The 17,250-nt window shown below is 39.1% G+C and overlaps 1 protein-coding gene across 2 annotated transcripts in view; it reads right to left on the bottom strand.

Annotated features, from left to right (window-relative positions):
• Window positions 1–10,580: 10,580 nt before the first annotated feature.
• Window positions 10,581–17,250, bottom strand: part of LOC135102047 (integrin-linked protein kinase-like) — a 47,513-nt gene continuing 40,843 nt past the window's right edge. For both annotated transcript variants that reach the window (XM_064006703.1, XM_064006701.1), the window contains one exon: window positions 10,581–14,607. In XM_064006703.1, the coding sequence (XP_063862773.1) occupies window positions 14,581–14,607 (27 nt within the window). In that variant the 3' untranslated portion in view covers window positions 10,581–14,580. The remainder of the gene's footprint in view (window positions 14,608–17,250) is intronic.

Below are 17,250 nucleotides of genomic sequence, written 5' to 3' on the forward strand. Positions count from 1 at the left end.
AGGCGTCCGCAGCTAGGGCAGCAGCTGAGCAACTCAACACGCCTCACTCGGGCTCACTAACACCATTTATATACTTAACAGTATAGAGTCATTGCTGACACTGAGTCACTGCATCACAGCCTCCGCACCAAGGAATCTAGAGTAAAATACCATATTCTACATTCCTTTCTCCACACTCAAGAGATCTCTAGCTTTCTTGTCCACACAAAATTCTCAGTAACTCAGATGAACATTCAAATCCATATACTTATATTTCATGAAGATTCCTTGTTTTCAAGTATTTAAATAAATTTATGTTTTTTCGTAATTTACACAGTAAACTAATACAATAAACTAATGTAGTAAAATAACTTTATTAAAACCAAAGCGTAGCTGAAAACAACATGAATATGTTTATTTGTAATTTCGAGCGAAGTAGCGTCTGGTATTGCTAAAGAACAGTATTAAAGTCTACAAAAGAAATATAACACAGAAAATCCGATATTTCTTATTAGAAGAATGTCTATTCTTTATGATGCACCGTTACAATGATGCATTGCCAAAATCACCCGCCGAATGGAGACGGCGCTAAGTACATCAAGCGCTGATGAGTGAGGAAGTGTGTGACCCTGCTCCTGTATTTTTCAAGACATCTTTCCCGGATTTCCCACAATAAGAGTCAGTTCAATTGGTATTTTGGGGTATTGCCTTTGCAACGGCACCCCTAAATTTTTTTTTTCTACTGTTACTGCTGTTTCTCTTATTAAACAGATCCGTTTTTTTTTCTCGTGATTTGATATTCTTATATTCTTGTTGTTTATCAAGAGTTACTCTTTATCAAAGAGTAAGAGTTTTTCCAATATTTGTGTGATAGGATTGTTGGAGGAGTTTTGTAGTGTTTTTGATGTTTTGTAGTTTCGGGCAATATAGCAGAAAATGTTTTAGGGTTTCTTCATCGTAGTTACATAGAGGACAGCTTGTTTCTTCATTTCTATGTTTACTCCTCCATCCTAACTCCAGGGTATTTGTTCTAGCCTTGAACAAATCAGATGGTAAGGTGTTATCATAAATTGCTGTCTCCGTCTTAATTTCATTTTTATACTTTCTGTATATAGCTAAACTGTGTTTAGTTTCTAATTCTACTTCCCAGCATTCAGTGTCCCAATCCTTGATTTTGTTGCTTATCTCTTCTTTTTTCGTTTCTCTTATTTCACTCTTATCACACATCTGGCACACTTTGCTACGGGACTCAGACCATCTGCTCCTTGCATTCACATCCATATACTGTGCCCTGGCTCGGAAGAGAAGACCATCACCCAGGCCTCCCTCATATATTGGGGCCGATCTCTATACCACTCCAAAAGTACTCTTTTGTTCCATCTTATTCTTCCATTCACTCAGTCCCACAGGTTTCATTATATCTCACTCTTCCACTTTCTTACATCCCATTCTAGACCCCCTCCACTTCTAAGCAATCTTACTCCAGTCACTCTTAACATGTCTCCCCTCAGACTACTGAAAAGGTCAACTGGTTTCCAAGCCACTCTATACTACCATCTTAACACACTTCTTTCCCCACCTGCTACTCCTAACATTCTATGGAAACACCTTTCTCACTAATGTTGTATATCCTTTTATGTAGAATCCTTACTCAGAAGTAATCCTGAGCCACCAAGATCAAGATCACATGGACAACAATGCTGATATCAAGACTCAAACGTCTATATTGCATCGCCATTTTGACAGAAGCACCACGTGAGTTCAACACCGCTTACCACTTTTAAGAATGCATACACCAACTAACCAATATCAGCGAACCAGCAAACAACTACTACTATTGGTACGAGAGGACTTCGTTGCAAAATTCTTGTTCCTTACAGTCGTTGTGATGCCAGGCCTAGATTCTTTTTAGACTCGCTTCCCATCAATGTGGCAGAAGCAGATTCTCATGATACTCTTGAGAAGGGATTGACTAACTTCTTGAGTGACTGCCATTTTGATTTATGTTGCTAATCTGCCTGATAAACTCTTTACATTTATTCTGGGTTTATACTTTTCAGCCTTTTTTTTTTCCCCCCTTGGTGATTCTGTTTAGGGCTGGCGTGCTAGCCGTGCTAGGGTTGCCTTTTGGAAGCCCAGCCAAGTAAGAACTTGTATCGTGTATAGAAGTAGATGTAGAGCAGTGTGTGAGCCTTGCAGAGATTGATGTAGGAAGATTGATGGGAAAGGTGATGAGGATACGCACTTGCCGTGTGTGTCCTCCCACGCGGGCATACTCAACCAAAAGTGTACCTCACTTACACTTTTTATATATTCACTCCTACTGAGCTCACATGATCGAATGAAGTATCATTGTAAATTACATGTCCTTACCTGTCCTTTGAACAGTATATAAAGACTATATGGCCATTGATAGAACGAGTACAGAATAATAAGAGCATAAAAAATAAGGGAAGCTGCAAGAAACCATCAGACCTACATTTGGCACTCCCTGTATGAAATATACCTACCTGTTTCCATCTATCATCCTCATCCATAAATCTGTCTAATCTTTAAAGTTCCCTAATGACTTGGCACTAACAACTTGATTACTGAGTCTGTTCCATTCATTAGGCCTGTATGTGGCAGTCCCTGTATGAAAGATACCTACCAATTTCCACCTATCATCCCCATCCATAAATCTGTCTAATCTCTTAAAGCTTCCTAATGACTCAGCACTAACAACTTGATTACTGAATCTGTTCCATTCATCTACCTTCCTATCTCTTCTTTAAGCTAAATTTTTCAAGCTTGAACCCATTATTTCTTGTTCTGTCCTGGTTAATGATCCTAAGAATTTTGCTTATGTCCCCCTTGTTATAACCCTTACACCAATTAAAGACTTCTATCAGGTCCCCTCTTTATCTACGTCTCTCTAAAGAATGTAAATTTAACAGCTTCAATCTCACTTCATAAGGAATACTCCTCATCCCCTGTATTCTTTTAGTCATTCTACTTTCTTTGTCAGTCTTTGTACTGATTCTAATAGACCTATATCCTTCCTATAATATGGGGACCAGCATAGTCTAGATGAGGTTTGACCAATGCTAAATGTAACTTTAATATTACTTTTGGCCTTCTACTTTTAACACTCCTGATACCATATTTGTCCTATTTCTGGCCTCTATGCATTGCTTTCTTAGACAGAGTTCAGAGCTAACTATAACTCTTAAATATTTTTTGTACCCTGAACTTACCAGAGCTTCATTGTTTATTGTGTACCTACTGTGTGGGTTTCCTCTACCTATGTTAAGTACTTTGGATTTATTGATATTAAATTGCATTTGCCATCTGTCTGTCCATTCGTTCATCCTGTCCAAATCTGCCTGCAAGGTGATGGCATCCGATTCTGACCTAATTAATATACCTATCTTTGTGTCATCCGCAAATTTACTAACCACTACTAATTCCACTATCCAAGTTATTGATATATATTAAAAACAACAGTGGCCCTAATACTGATCCTCACGGCACTCCACTAATTACTTGACCCCACTCGGATTTAGAACCTTTCTGTCGCCTGTTGCTTAGCTATGACTTTTTCCATTGTAACATTTTCCCATCTATCCTGTGTACCTTAACCTTTCTCAGGAGCCTCTGATGGGGTACTTTGTCAAATGCTTTACTAAAGTCCAGATATAGATATCATAACTATCACCATTATCTACTGCCTCATAAACTTTACTGTAAAAACTTAACAAGTTTGTCAGGCAAGACTTCCCTTTCGTGAAGCCATGCTGTGTCTGATTTATCAAGTTATGCTTGTCTAAATGCTCCCTAATGTTCTTCGTCATTACTGATTCCATTATTTTACTTACAACAGAAGTTAAGCTGACAGGTCTATAATTAGACATTAAAGTGTTGTCTCCTTTCTTTAAAATGGTTAGTGCATTCGCCTGCCTCCACATTACCGGTATCTCACCTGACTCAAGTGATTTCTTAAAGACAGAAACTAATGGCTCACCAATAACTCTTTGCATTCCTTAAGTACTCTGGGATATATTTCAACTGGTCCTGGTGTCCTGAACTTTCATAGCCTATCTATCTCCTGTTCCACTATCTCCTCAGTTATGGTAATATCTGTCAGCTTCTCATTCTCTTCTACTCTAAACATCTGCTCACTGTTTTGGCATATCCTGCATGTTTTCCTGGATGAAGACAATTAAAAATACTCTTTCAGAATTTTATTAATCTCCTCCCCAGAAGTAACCAGCTTCCCATATGCTGCTTTTAATGGACCTATTATTTCCCTATTCTTCGTCCTGTATACCTGATAAAATCCCTTGGGGTCCGTCTTTGCCTGGCAGGCTACCTTTAATTCATAACGGGTTTTAGCTTTCCTTGTTAATCTCCTGACTGTTCAAACTAATTCATTATATTGTGGTCTTGAAACCTCTTCCCTTACTGTTACTGTATGTAAAGCGTATGTACCTCACGTCATTATTCCTCGGCATTTATAAGTGAAATGTTCAATAGTTTTCTATTTGCATGAAAACGTGTAATATGTGTAAGTATCAGTATTTAATGCTATATTAAGCACCGAAGCCGATGCTCACTTGTTAGGAGTGTGGGGTTAACCTGCTAGTCGCCTGTGGGCATCACTCACGGCCAAGTCGCGCTCAGACAAAGACGGGCAGGATGGTGACCGAGGTAAATACTTTAATTTTGTAGTAAAAACTGATTGTCATAGTGCCAAGTCTATTGCATGTATTGTTAATGAATATTGTAATATGTTGAAAGTGTTTAATATCAGTGTATAATGTTATTTTGTAAGAAATTGAGACCGAGAACTTCTTCGCAGTTCTTATGGTCTTGCCTACCTCATCAATAAACGTGTCAGGGAGAACTGCCTTTCCTCGACCCTACGATGATGGGTGTGATCAGTAAAACAGATCACCTGAGAGCCAATTGATGCCCAGCCGGTGCGGCTACACTTACCTCTGATCTCTTAGTTATATTTCTCTTCTGCCCCATGTAGTATTTTAATCTAACTGTCATCCATTTAAGGTAATTTTTCTGTGATCTTATTGCTCTATAAGGGATGTTCGCTAACTCTCCTGTATGTAATTTATCAACGAAATATTTATACAACTCGTCTACATTTACTTCCCCTAATCTTCTCATCTTGGCCCCACCCATCGTCTCCACTTCCTCATCTACTTGACCTCACCTTGTCCATCTCAGCATGACCTGACCCTACAACGTACTGGCACACATCTCCCCCTCTCTCCCTCCTCCAGCCCTTACAGACACTTCTTCCCTCCTTTTGCCCTACACCCTCACACCTCACCTCACCTCTCTCATCCTACCTTATCACTCTCAACTCTGTTGTGGACCTTACCTACCCCTGCATCTGTTGCCAGTCAACTCCTTGGAGGTATCTTTTTAATCCCCCAAAATCTGCTCTCCTAAAGTCAGGTATTTTACTATTGTTTTTGCTTCTAAAAATTTCCTCTCATTTTAATTTGTACCTGATTTCACAATGGTCACTGTTACTTAGCTGTCCTCCAACCTCTACCTGCATAACTGCTTCCTCTCTGTTAGTTTGAATTAAATCTAGAATATTATTTCCCCTTGTGGGTTCTAAGATTACCTGTTTTAAAAAATTATCCTGAATTAAGAAATTCATCTGCTTCCCTGTTACCCACCATCAGGTTCCAGTCGATATTCCTAAAATGAAAATCTCCTATGACACATACCTGATTGTACCTGCCTGCTCTATTTATTTCCTGCCATAGTGAGGTGTTAATTTCCTTTGTACTGTTTGGTGGTCTGTACACTAATCCTAGTACTGTGATCCTTCCTTAATATCAACCCATATCAACTCTGTTTTGCTGTCTGTTTTAATTCTGGTGTTAATACAACACTGTAATGTGTCCCTAACATACAGCGTGACCCCTCCTCCTCTCCTGTTTTCCCTGTTTTTTGTAGAATAATGTATGACCATCTATCTTAACCTCTGGATTAAATACTTTTGTCAGGACATATCTGTTAAAGCAATGATATCAAGGTTCTCTACAAACACTATTCCTCTAAGCATGTCTATTTTATTCAAAATACTTCTACAATTTGTTTAGTAAACACTTAAGGTATTCCTCACCTTTGCTGAGCTAGTTACCTTTCTAGATTGATCTAATTTGTCCTGCATTTCGTCCCTCCAAGTCCTTCCTTGCTCCTGACTAATGAGAAAAGCACTGGAGTGCAGTTATCTCCCACCCAAGTGTTCTGACCAAAACCCAAACACCTTGACATGATAAATGCACTCCATCCCTGGCATACAAGGTGTCCCTACCATAGAAGAGGTCCCAATTGATGAACATCCATCCATTACTCTTACAATGATTTGTGAGCCTGCAATTCACTGTAATAACCCTGGACAGCCACTCAGCACCAACTCCCCTCCTCGGTAAGACACCACATGCCATAGGGATCCCTCCCTTGTCCCTAATCCTATCCAAAGCCTGCTTAAATTTCCTGAACAGCTTCTCACTCCTAACCTTAACCAAGGACATTCCCTTCCATTCTGAAAAAAAACAAACAAACAATGGGCTTGGTCCCATAATTTTCAAAGTACGTTTCTAGCCTACCTGCTACCTTCCTTATCCCAGCCCCTGGCAAACACACCCTCAACCTACACTTTCTGTCTTTGGCACAAAACGCCTGAAGTGCCTAACCTGACTATCACCAAGCACAAGCACTCTAACTTTGGGCAGGGTAACTGCATCTGCCCCCTCCTTCTTGTCTCCTCCTGCCACTTCCACCTCCTCCTCTGTCACTCCTTCCAGCACACTGAAGGAATTCCTCGTCTTCATGTGGCGCTCCTCTAGGTGAGGCGCCTTGAGGACCTTCAACCTCTTGGTGCTCTTGCACACCACCGACCACTGCTCCTCCGTCACCTTACTAGGTAAGGTGACAGCAGGGCATGACCCTTCCTTAGTTGCTGAGATCTTCTCACAGAATTCAGTCTGTAGGTCTGAGATCCTCTTGTGAAACTCAGCCTGCACCTCCAAGATCCTTCATTGGAACTCAGCCGCCACTTCTGAGACCTTTGCAACGAAGACCTCGAGAACAGGAGAACTAACACAATCAGATGACTCAACAACACAAGGCGCCATGTCTACACTAGCCAACTATAGTGTCAGGTCACTGTTCACTAAACATGTCTGTTCACTAGGAACTCTTACCCAAGACTGAGGAACTCTGACCTGAGACTTCTCTGGCCTGATATAATGAAGTATGATCACTGAAAACACCTTATTATAGATAGTTGTCCACCACTAGTGGACTTCCTGGTTTAGTAATAAAATACATGACTTTATACATTTTTTGTGAAACACCCAGAAAACACTTAACTTCCATTTCACTGTAGAAATCACTGGTTAGCATTATTTGCTAAACTTAGCAGTGAGCTAGCATTCATGTTAGAATGCCACATTTACACTGTATAGCAAAAGGGAAGATGAAAAACAGAAAATAATATCACTTGTTTTCCAAAACACACAGGATGTAACTTTCACAAGTTGCTACAAATTGACTGTTGTGTCACTCGTTGCATTCTAAACACTGTCTCGGACAGTGGTGGCAGTGGAGCCTGTTACCTTCCTCACACACTTCCTCCCTTGTTCATTTGGTAATTCCATTTGCTTCCCAGACACATGTGAAGAAGTGCTGAGAATTGTTTCTTTGTGATGCAAGGTGTGGAGGCAGTGGCAGTAGTAGTAATAGATGTACTAGTGCTGCTGTCACTAGCAATCTCATATCCCTCACTATCACTGCAGTCACTCAGTATGGTATCCTTGTCTCTACCAATGATGATGCTGGTGACTATCTTCTATAGTTCTCTACCTATTTCACTAATAATCAAGACCTTCCTGATGTCCTTGATGAGTGTTGAGGTCAAAGGGCCCCATCTTGTGGATGAAATTGACTGGAAGTGGGAGAATATGTGGGATGTCTAGCAGACATCATATCAGAGTCAGAAGAGATGGGAAGTCTAGTGGGTGGGTATTGTTTGAAAGAAAACATTATGCTTACTCCACTTCAGGACAAACTAATTTGATTTGACTGTGTGCTAATTAAAAAAATTCTTTGTTGACTATTGTTAACACCTGCAGTTTGAGTCCAGGCACTGGGTGTCAACTATTGTCAACACCTGTGCTTTAAGGATTAAGGTATACAGTTAGGTTAGTGTCCTTAAGGGTGGGATCCAGGAGGGACTTTACCTCCCCTGGTTAGGTTAGATTAGTGTCCTTAATGGGGGTCCTTTGCTCCCCGCATTTAGGTTAGATTAGGTTAGTTAAGTGTTCTTTAATGGGAGTCCAGGGGGGGGGCCAAGCCTCCTTGGTTATGTAAGGTTAGGTTAATGTCCTTAAGGGGGTTCCAGGATGGGTAAAGCCCCATGAATAAATTAGGTTAGGCTAGAAAGTTTCATAGTTTTCAAAAGATGGTGTATCATCCTTAGACTTTCATAAATGTAAAAATTTGGCATAATTTGGGTTCTGACACCCTAAAACCCCACTTTCCCACCAGGTTCCCAAGCTTTTTGGGGATGGAGGAGGAGAAAAAAGAAGATAGGGTTACAATAAACCCTTAACATCTCTGTCCTCTTGTCTCTCCCGACTCCCCCACAGTCTGTTGCACATTATATTCATAGCAGTTAATAATATACCTTGAAATGCCACCTCCTGGCTCTTCTCTTCTCTGCCTCTCTCTCTCTCTCTCTCTCTCTCTCTCTCTCTCTCTCTCTCTCTCTCTCTCTCTCTCTCTCTCTCTCTCTCTCTCTCTCTCTCTCTCTCTCTCTCTCTCTCTCTCTCTCTCTCTCTCTCTCTCTACAGAGAGAGAGAGAGTAGGGTAAAGAAGGGAGGAGGCAGGCAGCAGCCAATCAGGAGTTAGCCATGTGTGTTGCCATTGCAGAGGGTGGGGCTACCCTCTGTGGGAGAAAAACTTACCACCTTACAAAAATATGTGACTGGGTATGCTGCATCTATAACTGCCCAACATGTTCAAGTGTGTAAACCAATTCTAATTGCTTACTAATTTGAAATTGTTCTTTAATTATGGCTTCTTGAAGAATTATGAGGTTTCCATAATGAACACTGATTTTAGTGGAACACTATTCATACACACTATTCTTGGTGTGTTCCACGAATTGCAGCAGTGCCCATACAGACACGCACTTCTAATAGTTTTGGTAATGTCACCAGCATTTTGTCTTCCTTATCACAGCTGCTACTCTCCTGGGTACTGACTATGGTTACCATGGATACCATTGGACAGCATGGTTATAGAAAATTATGATAATTCAATCACAACACATAAATAGGGCAAAAACCATAGAGCAATGAGCTACATGTTTTGTTACACTGATGGAAACAAAGTGACCGCCTGCAACAAGTAGTCAGTTCTTGAAGCAGCGGCTCATGTCCAGTGTTACCACAACTCCATCTGTACTGTGCAAGATTTTCATATTCAGTCGGCTGTTCTAGATTTTGTCTGCTGCTTCTGAAATCCGTTAAAGCAAAGTACTGAGGTATGAGTGTATGTAAAATTTATATTGCATACTCCTCAGTATTTATATTTTTTTTATATTTTAATTATTTCTGTGGTAAAATAATAATTTTCTAGCCAAAAAATTAACATATTGATAAATAAATATACACTATTGTAATTCATAGTGATGCAGCTCTATGCCCTTGATTCAACTTAACATATATTTCAGTGGACAAGATGACTTTTAGATATGACAGCCCCCAAGTCTTGGTTTGAATTTAATGGTTTTTAGTTGATAATGGTGGTATAAGATGACACCCAAACTACCAAACTGTCTGTGGTGAAGCTAGGTCAGTGAGCACCAGACAACTGAGACAATGATATACCAGTACAGTTAATAAAATACCTTCTTCATCTTCAAGTGCAAAACTAAACCTAAAATAAAATTCCTACCTGGTGCCTTTGTACATTTTCATGAAAAGGATGGATGGACAAAGATGGTGTAAAATTATGGATAGGCAGTGTGTGGTATGATCAGTTTTCCTAAACACAAACAAACCCTTGCCTTGTGCCACCTGCGTGTGTCAGGCTGTTGGCCATAATCTTCTCATATACATTGTCATCACGCACATTGTTTATTACTGCACAGCTAATTATCATCATCATATCAGTCAAGTCATAGTATCTTCACATGTGAGTATACCGAATTTATTATTTTTAATAAGTAAGGATATGTCTTAAGTAAGTTTGAATGTAAAAAGTGTTTAAGAGTGTAGAAAAGGTTTATAAGAGTGTGGGGAGAGTTTATAAAAGCTTAAATATATGAAAATAATAAACTATATACAAATTATGAAAATAAAAAAAGATATACAGTACGGTACTGCTTCTGCTTTGCAGATTTTCACTTATTGCATGGGGTTTTGGAATATAACAGCTGCATTAGTCAAGGGATTGCTGCAATAAGAAATAAGCCGCTGGTTAAATACTGTAGCCGCACTGGCTGGGCATCAATTGGCTCTCAGGTGATCTGTTTTACTGATCACGCCCATCATCGTAGGGTCGAGGAAAGGCAGTTCTTCCTGACACGTTTATTGATAAGGTAGGCATGACCGTAAGAACTGTGAACAAGTTCTCGGTCTCAATTTCTTACAAATTAACATTATACACTGATATTGAACACTTTCAACATATTACAATATTCATTAACAACACATGCAATCAACTTGGCACTATGACAATCAGTTTTTACTACAAAATTAAAGTATTTACCTTGGTCACCATCCTGCCCATCTTTGTCTGAGTGCGACTTGGCCGTGAGTGATGCCCGCAGGCGATCAGTGGGTTAACCACTCTACTAACAAGTGAGCATCGGCTTCGGTGCTTAATATAGCATTGAATACTCATACTTACACACATTACATGTTTTCATGCAAATAGAAAACTATTGAACATTTCACTTATGAATGGTGAGGAATAATGACGTGAGGTACATATGCTTTACGTACAGTAACAGATACAAATGTATTTTTCCAAGAATGGTATATACAGTATCTTGAAATCAGACCACTGAGAACATTCATAGTAAAGGAAATATTAGTTGTTTATGGAATATCATGCAGTCATAAGGTAACATTTTGGATACACAATATAATGGTTATAAAACTTCTTTAATCCATAATCATTGGTAAAAGTAGGATAATTAAAAAAATGTTTCCGTTAAATTGTTGTAATCTTATTTAAACATTGGAAATGCACAGTCCATGTTACTCATGACGAATAAATTCTTCCATTAATTTATGTTAAATTTTATTCCTAATAGCAACAATACTGATGTAAATGTAGCAATTTGCAGAACAATTATTAGAAAATAATTTACACAACATAAATCTCTTTAATGTTTTAAGGTGATGGTCACTGTTTCATTAAACTCTTGAGGATGTTGTAATCCTTCATTTTAACCTATGAAGTCCATCAGAAATCAATAAGCATTCTAGCACCATAATTTCTACAGCATGAAGATTGATAAAGACCAAACATTTCTTATAAAATCAAACATCAGTGTGAAAAATAGTCATACCTTGTGATTTGAATGTCCTTCAATTTGAACAGCTCCCAATTCGAACATGGTTGGTGAATAAATTTTGTCCTCCAATTCGAACACACCCTTTCAAGTGGTCCATTCCTCTAGCATTCCTTCTCCCCTCTCCCTTCTTTCCCCGCTCCTCTCCCCCATCCCTTTCTATTTCCTCCCTTCCTCTCTCTATCCCACACACCCTCCCTCCTTCCATCTCTCTCTTCCATTTCTCACTCATATAATTATATTTTCATTCTCTATCACTCATTTTATTTAGCAATTCTCAGGATTGTTCTTACTTTCACACACACACACACACACACACACACAGAGAGAGAGAGAGAGAGAGAGAGAGAGAGAGAGAGAGAGAGAGAGAGAGAGAGAGAGAGAGAGAATTTTAGTTTAAAGTAAAAATTGTGTACCTATGTTTTCAAAGACTGGAGACGGCAGAAACTTTCAGTGACTCATCATTTTGAGGTTGGTGTTTATTTACAATGGTATGTTGCATGAAATTTTAAAGTTATTGTTTTTGTATTTGATGTATAGAACAACCACTTTTTTGTGTCTTTTTTTTAATTTTTTTTATGGTGATTCAAGTACCATCTTATTTGCTGAAATATACGGTACTTAATGTTTTCTTTTACTGTATTTTTTTCTATAATTTAGCTTATTTTCATTCAGTTCTATGTTTAGGACATAACATAAACCCATTAAAAAGATAGGAGGATTTTGGGACCAGGAACAGATTTTTTTTTATTACATTATCATATTTGATGGCTCATAAGACACATGGGCTCATAAGATGCACCCAGTTTTGGCAGACATTGAATTGTAAAAAAAAAGATAAATGAGTGGATTTAAGCTCTGAATATGAAGTGAAGGATTTCACCTGACATTTGAAGACCCTTACATGCATTTAGATCATTATTAGATCCCAATATTTTGCATTTAAAAACTTTAATATTTGCTAGTAGCCTACGTACCAATTCTGTTGTGAGATGTAAACATGTACCTGGCATATGGCATTGGCAGTGACTATGAGAGACTACAGGGGTAATAAGGTTTGTTCATAAGTATGTTAAAAGATAGGTGCAATTTTAATTGTATGAAAGTGTGTCTTACCTCAAGGAGTAACAACATCATACTGTAAAGAATGCAGTGAAGCTTGCCCGTGTCACCAGGTTCAGTGTGTAACCAACCGTGTGTTTGTTTTGGTACATGCAATGCGTGGTGCATGGTCACTTACGCAAATTCTTCCTCACTGGTGTCATTCTATGTGAATTACTGGTAAGTATGACCTATTATATATTGTTACTTTGAAAGAAAGAGTTGTTTTGTGGTGTAGTACCAATCATCACTTTGTTCACATGTGCGAACATGTCTGGGATTTGATTTTAGAGCGTCTCTTGCCATAGACTTACCACCAACCACTTCCTCAATGCTGAACCTTGGCCTCATAGGACACAGGCTCATTTCCTGAGACTTTTTTTTTGGAGAAAAAGTGCGTCTTATGAGCCGTCAAATACAGTAATTTGAATGGGATAAATTGCTTCCTAATTCAAACAGCCCAAAAGAACCAATTAAGTTTGAATCACAAGGTACCTCTGTACAATGAAATCATATTATAACATTTTTTTTTCTGACCCTATCTTATGCTGAGTCAAAATTATATATAATGTCACAGAATTAGTGCCATATATCATCAGCTGCACTACAAAACTTTATATATATATATATATATATATATATATATATATATATATATATATATATATATATATATATATATATATATATATATATATATATATATATATGAATGTAAAAATGTCACACTCACATTGAAATATTTCAGGTTTTAGTGTGAAGTGAATGCTACACCCGCTGCAGTGAAAGTGGCGCTCTGATGTTTTGTGTCACACACCAATGTTTTTTGCTTGATTTCCCTTACTTTAAGAAATGGTGGAGCACTCAGCTGGTGCCTTATTAAAAGTAAAGTTCTTTTTGACAAAACATATCTTTGTCCATTGAAGTTTGTTTCACTGGGGTGGAATCATCATTATTTTCATGGCATCTTTTCAACCAACACTGCACACAGTGCAGAGTTCTTTATGGCAATCCTGTCTCCCTAGAAATGTACGAAGACCCAAAACCAGCCTTCTGGAGAGAGTCAATAAGGTTTATATTGGTTTAGGATATTAATTTAAAGCTTATGTGCCATTAACACTTAAAACATTACATTGACATGAAATGTGTGAATAAATTTGGCACAATTTTTGGGTGAGCAAGGCAAATGTGAGTACTCCTTAATGGGGTTAAGAGTCAGCTGAGTGATAACATGTAGAGATTTGGCAGTTGACATATATTCAAACTGCTTGGCAATGTTGCCACATTTTCATACTGAGCCCTGTATTTCGTATGAGCTGGATACTTTTCCCGCATGATGAAACAATGGTTTGTTTATCATGTGCACCACTTTCATTGGCAGCTGGGTGTATATGGTATTATGGACGGTCAGGGTTGGGCTCACCAAGTTTCCTGTGATCCTCGTCCCCTCCAGTCCTTCCTTTCCTACACTAATGTATATAATTATCAGAATCCTCCACTCAACAAAATGGCATATATTCACCCAAGCCCTACATCCTCTTAACTTAAATAATCAAATACTGTACCCTGCATTTCTCCTGTATAACTGCACAACCACCTCATCAAAAGACTGGTACAGAGTAGTGGCACAACATCCAAGCGAGTTAATCATGCATACAAACAAATGCACAGCGGCATGTGTGGGTTATAACATGATCTGCCAGTAAACCATAACCATAATACATGTATAATTATGACCTGTCTGGCTAAAAAGATAGAACATTTTACATATAGAGGATTTCAAGAATACCTAATTAATTGGCAAACTTTAATTTTACCAAATGGTGTGATTCATGAGAAAAGCTAAATGTGTAAACCCAACTGCAGAAAATCCATACATCTTACACTTCCAGCTATTTTGTTGGGATCTTCATAGAGCTCTGTTGAGAAAAGTTGTCTTAATTAAGTGATTAAATAGAAAACTTAATCAGTTACTTTATTTGGAAACCTTTCCAACCAAAATCAAGCTCTTATTAGAAGATACAATGAATTAATTAAGTAACTTTAAATACACATACACTATAAAGCAGTGACTCTCAAACTTTTGTATGCAGTGGATCCCTTTTATTAAAACTACCTATTCATGTATCAGACCATTAATTATGATTTGATTTCCTTCCTATCTTACCTATTAAGTTTAAAGGTGTTTGTATGCTTTAATATAGTAAAGTTGTTATTGAATTATCTATGAATGCCTTATCTTGAACATAACTCTACTAAGATAAATACTGTAGCAAGTAATGAAATTTGAAGTTGCATAAGAACTGAGCCTTGGATATGTGGTAGGAATGAGTTTCCCTAATTGTTAGCTAAATATTCATCCTGGCTTTTTTTTTCATTATGTAAGAGTTTCACTAGTGTAAGGGAACAAAAAGAATGGAAAAAAAAAAGGACCCACTGATGTGCCAGTCCCTAAAGAAAGGTCATAAAGGATTATCCAGTATTGGAGGGTAAATGTCTTGAAACCTCCCTCTTGAAAATATTCAAGTCATAGGAAGGAGGAAATACAGAAGCAGGCTGGGAGTTCCAGAGTTTACCAGAAAAAGGGATGAATTATTGAGAATATTGGTTAACTCTTACATAATAGAGATGGACAGAATTGGGGTGAGAGAAAATAGAAAGTCCTGTGTTGTGAAGCGAAGGAAGGAGAGGAAGCATGCAGTAAGCAAGATCAGAAGAACAGTAAGCGTGAAAATATCAGTTGAAAATAGCAAGAAATACAACATTTTGGTGATGAGAGAGACTTAAGACAATCACTTACAGGAGAGTAGTTGATAGGAAAAAATTATTTTGATTCTATCCTGTCTAGAAGAGCAGTGTTAGTGGAATTCCCCACATATATGTGAAGCATACTCCATACACAGATGGATAAGGTCCCTGTACAGAGTTGGCAGACGGGGATGTGAGAAAAACTGGTAATGATTCAGGACACCTATCTTCATAGTCCTATCTTCATAGAAGGTGTTTTAGTGAGAGGTGAGATGTGAAGTTTCCAGTTTACATTATTAGTAAAGGACACACAGACAGTCTTCACTGTAGGAGGGAGGGGGGGGCAGTTGAGTGTCTTTGAAGCTGACTTTCTCCTGGTCAGCTGTGATGCCAGCTTCGGATATAGAGAATCTACAGAAGGCAACCTGGGGTGTGGCAACCACAAACTTTTCCTTGTTGAGGTAGATGCCAAACTCATGATACTTGATGAGGACCTGATGAATGTGGTGATGTGTGCTGTAGTCTTCATTGTATAGGAGGATGTCATTGACCACCTTTACGCAATTCTTGGCACGTTGAAGAGCTATATTGTCACATAAGCAAAAGGTGTTGCCTGTGGCTGTGAAGCCCATTGGTCCCCTGCAGTACTGGAACCTACCGTAGGTAGTCAAGTGGCAGTCCTCCTCAGCCAACTTAATTTGCTAGTACTTACAGAGAGGGTATGCTGTAGTGAAGTAGTGGGGTTTCGGGTCCAAGCTATGTATTGCAGCATAGGATGTGGGGGATGCTTGTTTAGCTTGGATAGGTTAGTGGTGATGCATACCTCACCACTAGGTTTAGCAATGGCTATGAGCAGATGGCAACAGTCTGAAGGGTCATCACCAGCAGACCTGATGATCCCCTGGGCCACCATGGAGTCCAGTTCTTACTTAACTTGCTCCTTAAAGGCCAGGGAGATCTGATGAGGAGTATGGATTGTGAATAGTACAACATCATCCTTAAGGTGAATTCTCATCATTGAATTTCTTCAGGAAGGAGGCCTTGGGTTCTGAAGGTGATATAGCACCAAAGTTAGGGAGCACTATACACTTCTTGACATGTTTGACTCCCAGAAGTGGCTTGGGGATGTCTGGATATAATGGCCAGCTCCTGGCAATATCTGTATGACAGAAGTGGAGTTTGGATACTCTCATGAATTTGGATCTGGGCAGAGCAGGACTGCTTTCCCAAGGTGAGAGTAGCTGTGAATATGCTGAGAGTGGGAGCCATCTCAGATCCATCCATCGTATGCTTCATGGTCTGTGGATTCTGTGGGTCTGTAGGTGATTCTTTGGAATACCCAAACTCTAGGTGTGGGCCAATTACTGAGACGTTTGTAGCTGTGTTGGGCATCATTGGTAGGCAGGAGGACACTGATGTGCTGGGGCATCTTGGAGTTGAGGCAGGAAGAAGATCCCACTCAGCGACAACTATACTGCCTCATCTTGTGATGTCTGCCCTGGGAAGGGAAGCTTCATCCATACCTGAAGTTCATTTGGCCTTCTGGCATTGTTCCTTCTACGCTGATTTGCAGCAAGAGTTGGTGTCCAACACAAGAGCAAAGAAGGCACTGTACATTGTTGGCAGGGTACTTCATGGTGTGGGTAAAGTGACAGCCAGCCACAGCAATGACAGGTGCTTTGGGCAGTTGGGCATGGTCCTATAGTGTGCTGTTGTGTACAGCACTGACAGACCTCAGTTGTCTTTGCTGCTGTAGTGTTCTGAGGAGACTGCTTTTTGTTCTTCTGGTGATGTGATATGGCCCACACCTGGTC

Source organism: Scylla paramamosain, chromosome 7 (genome assembly GCF_035594125.1).
Source record: "Scylla paramamosain isolate STU-SP2022 chromosome 7, ASM3559412v1, whole genome shotgun sequence".
NCBI classification, from domain to species: domain Eukaryota; kingdom Metazoa; phylum Arthropoda; class Malacostraca; order Decapoda; family Portunidae; genus Scylla; species Scylla paramamosain.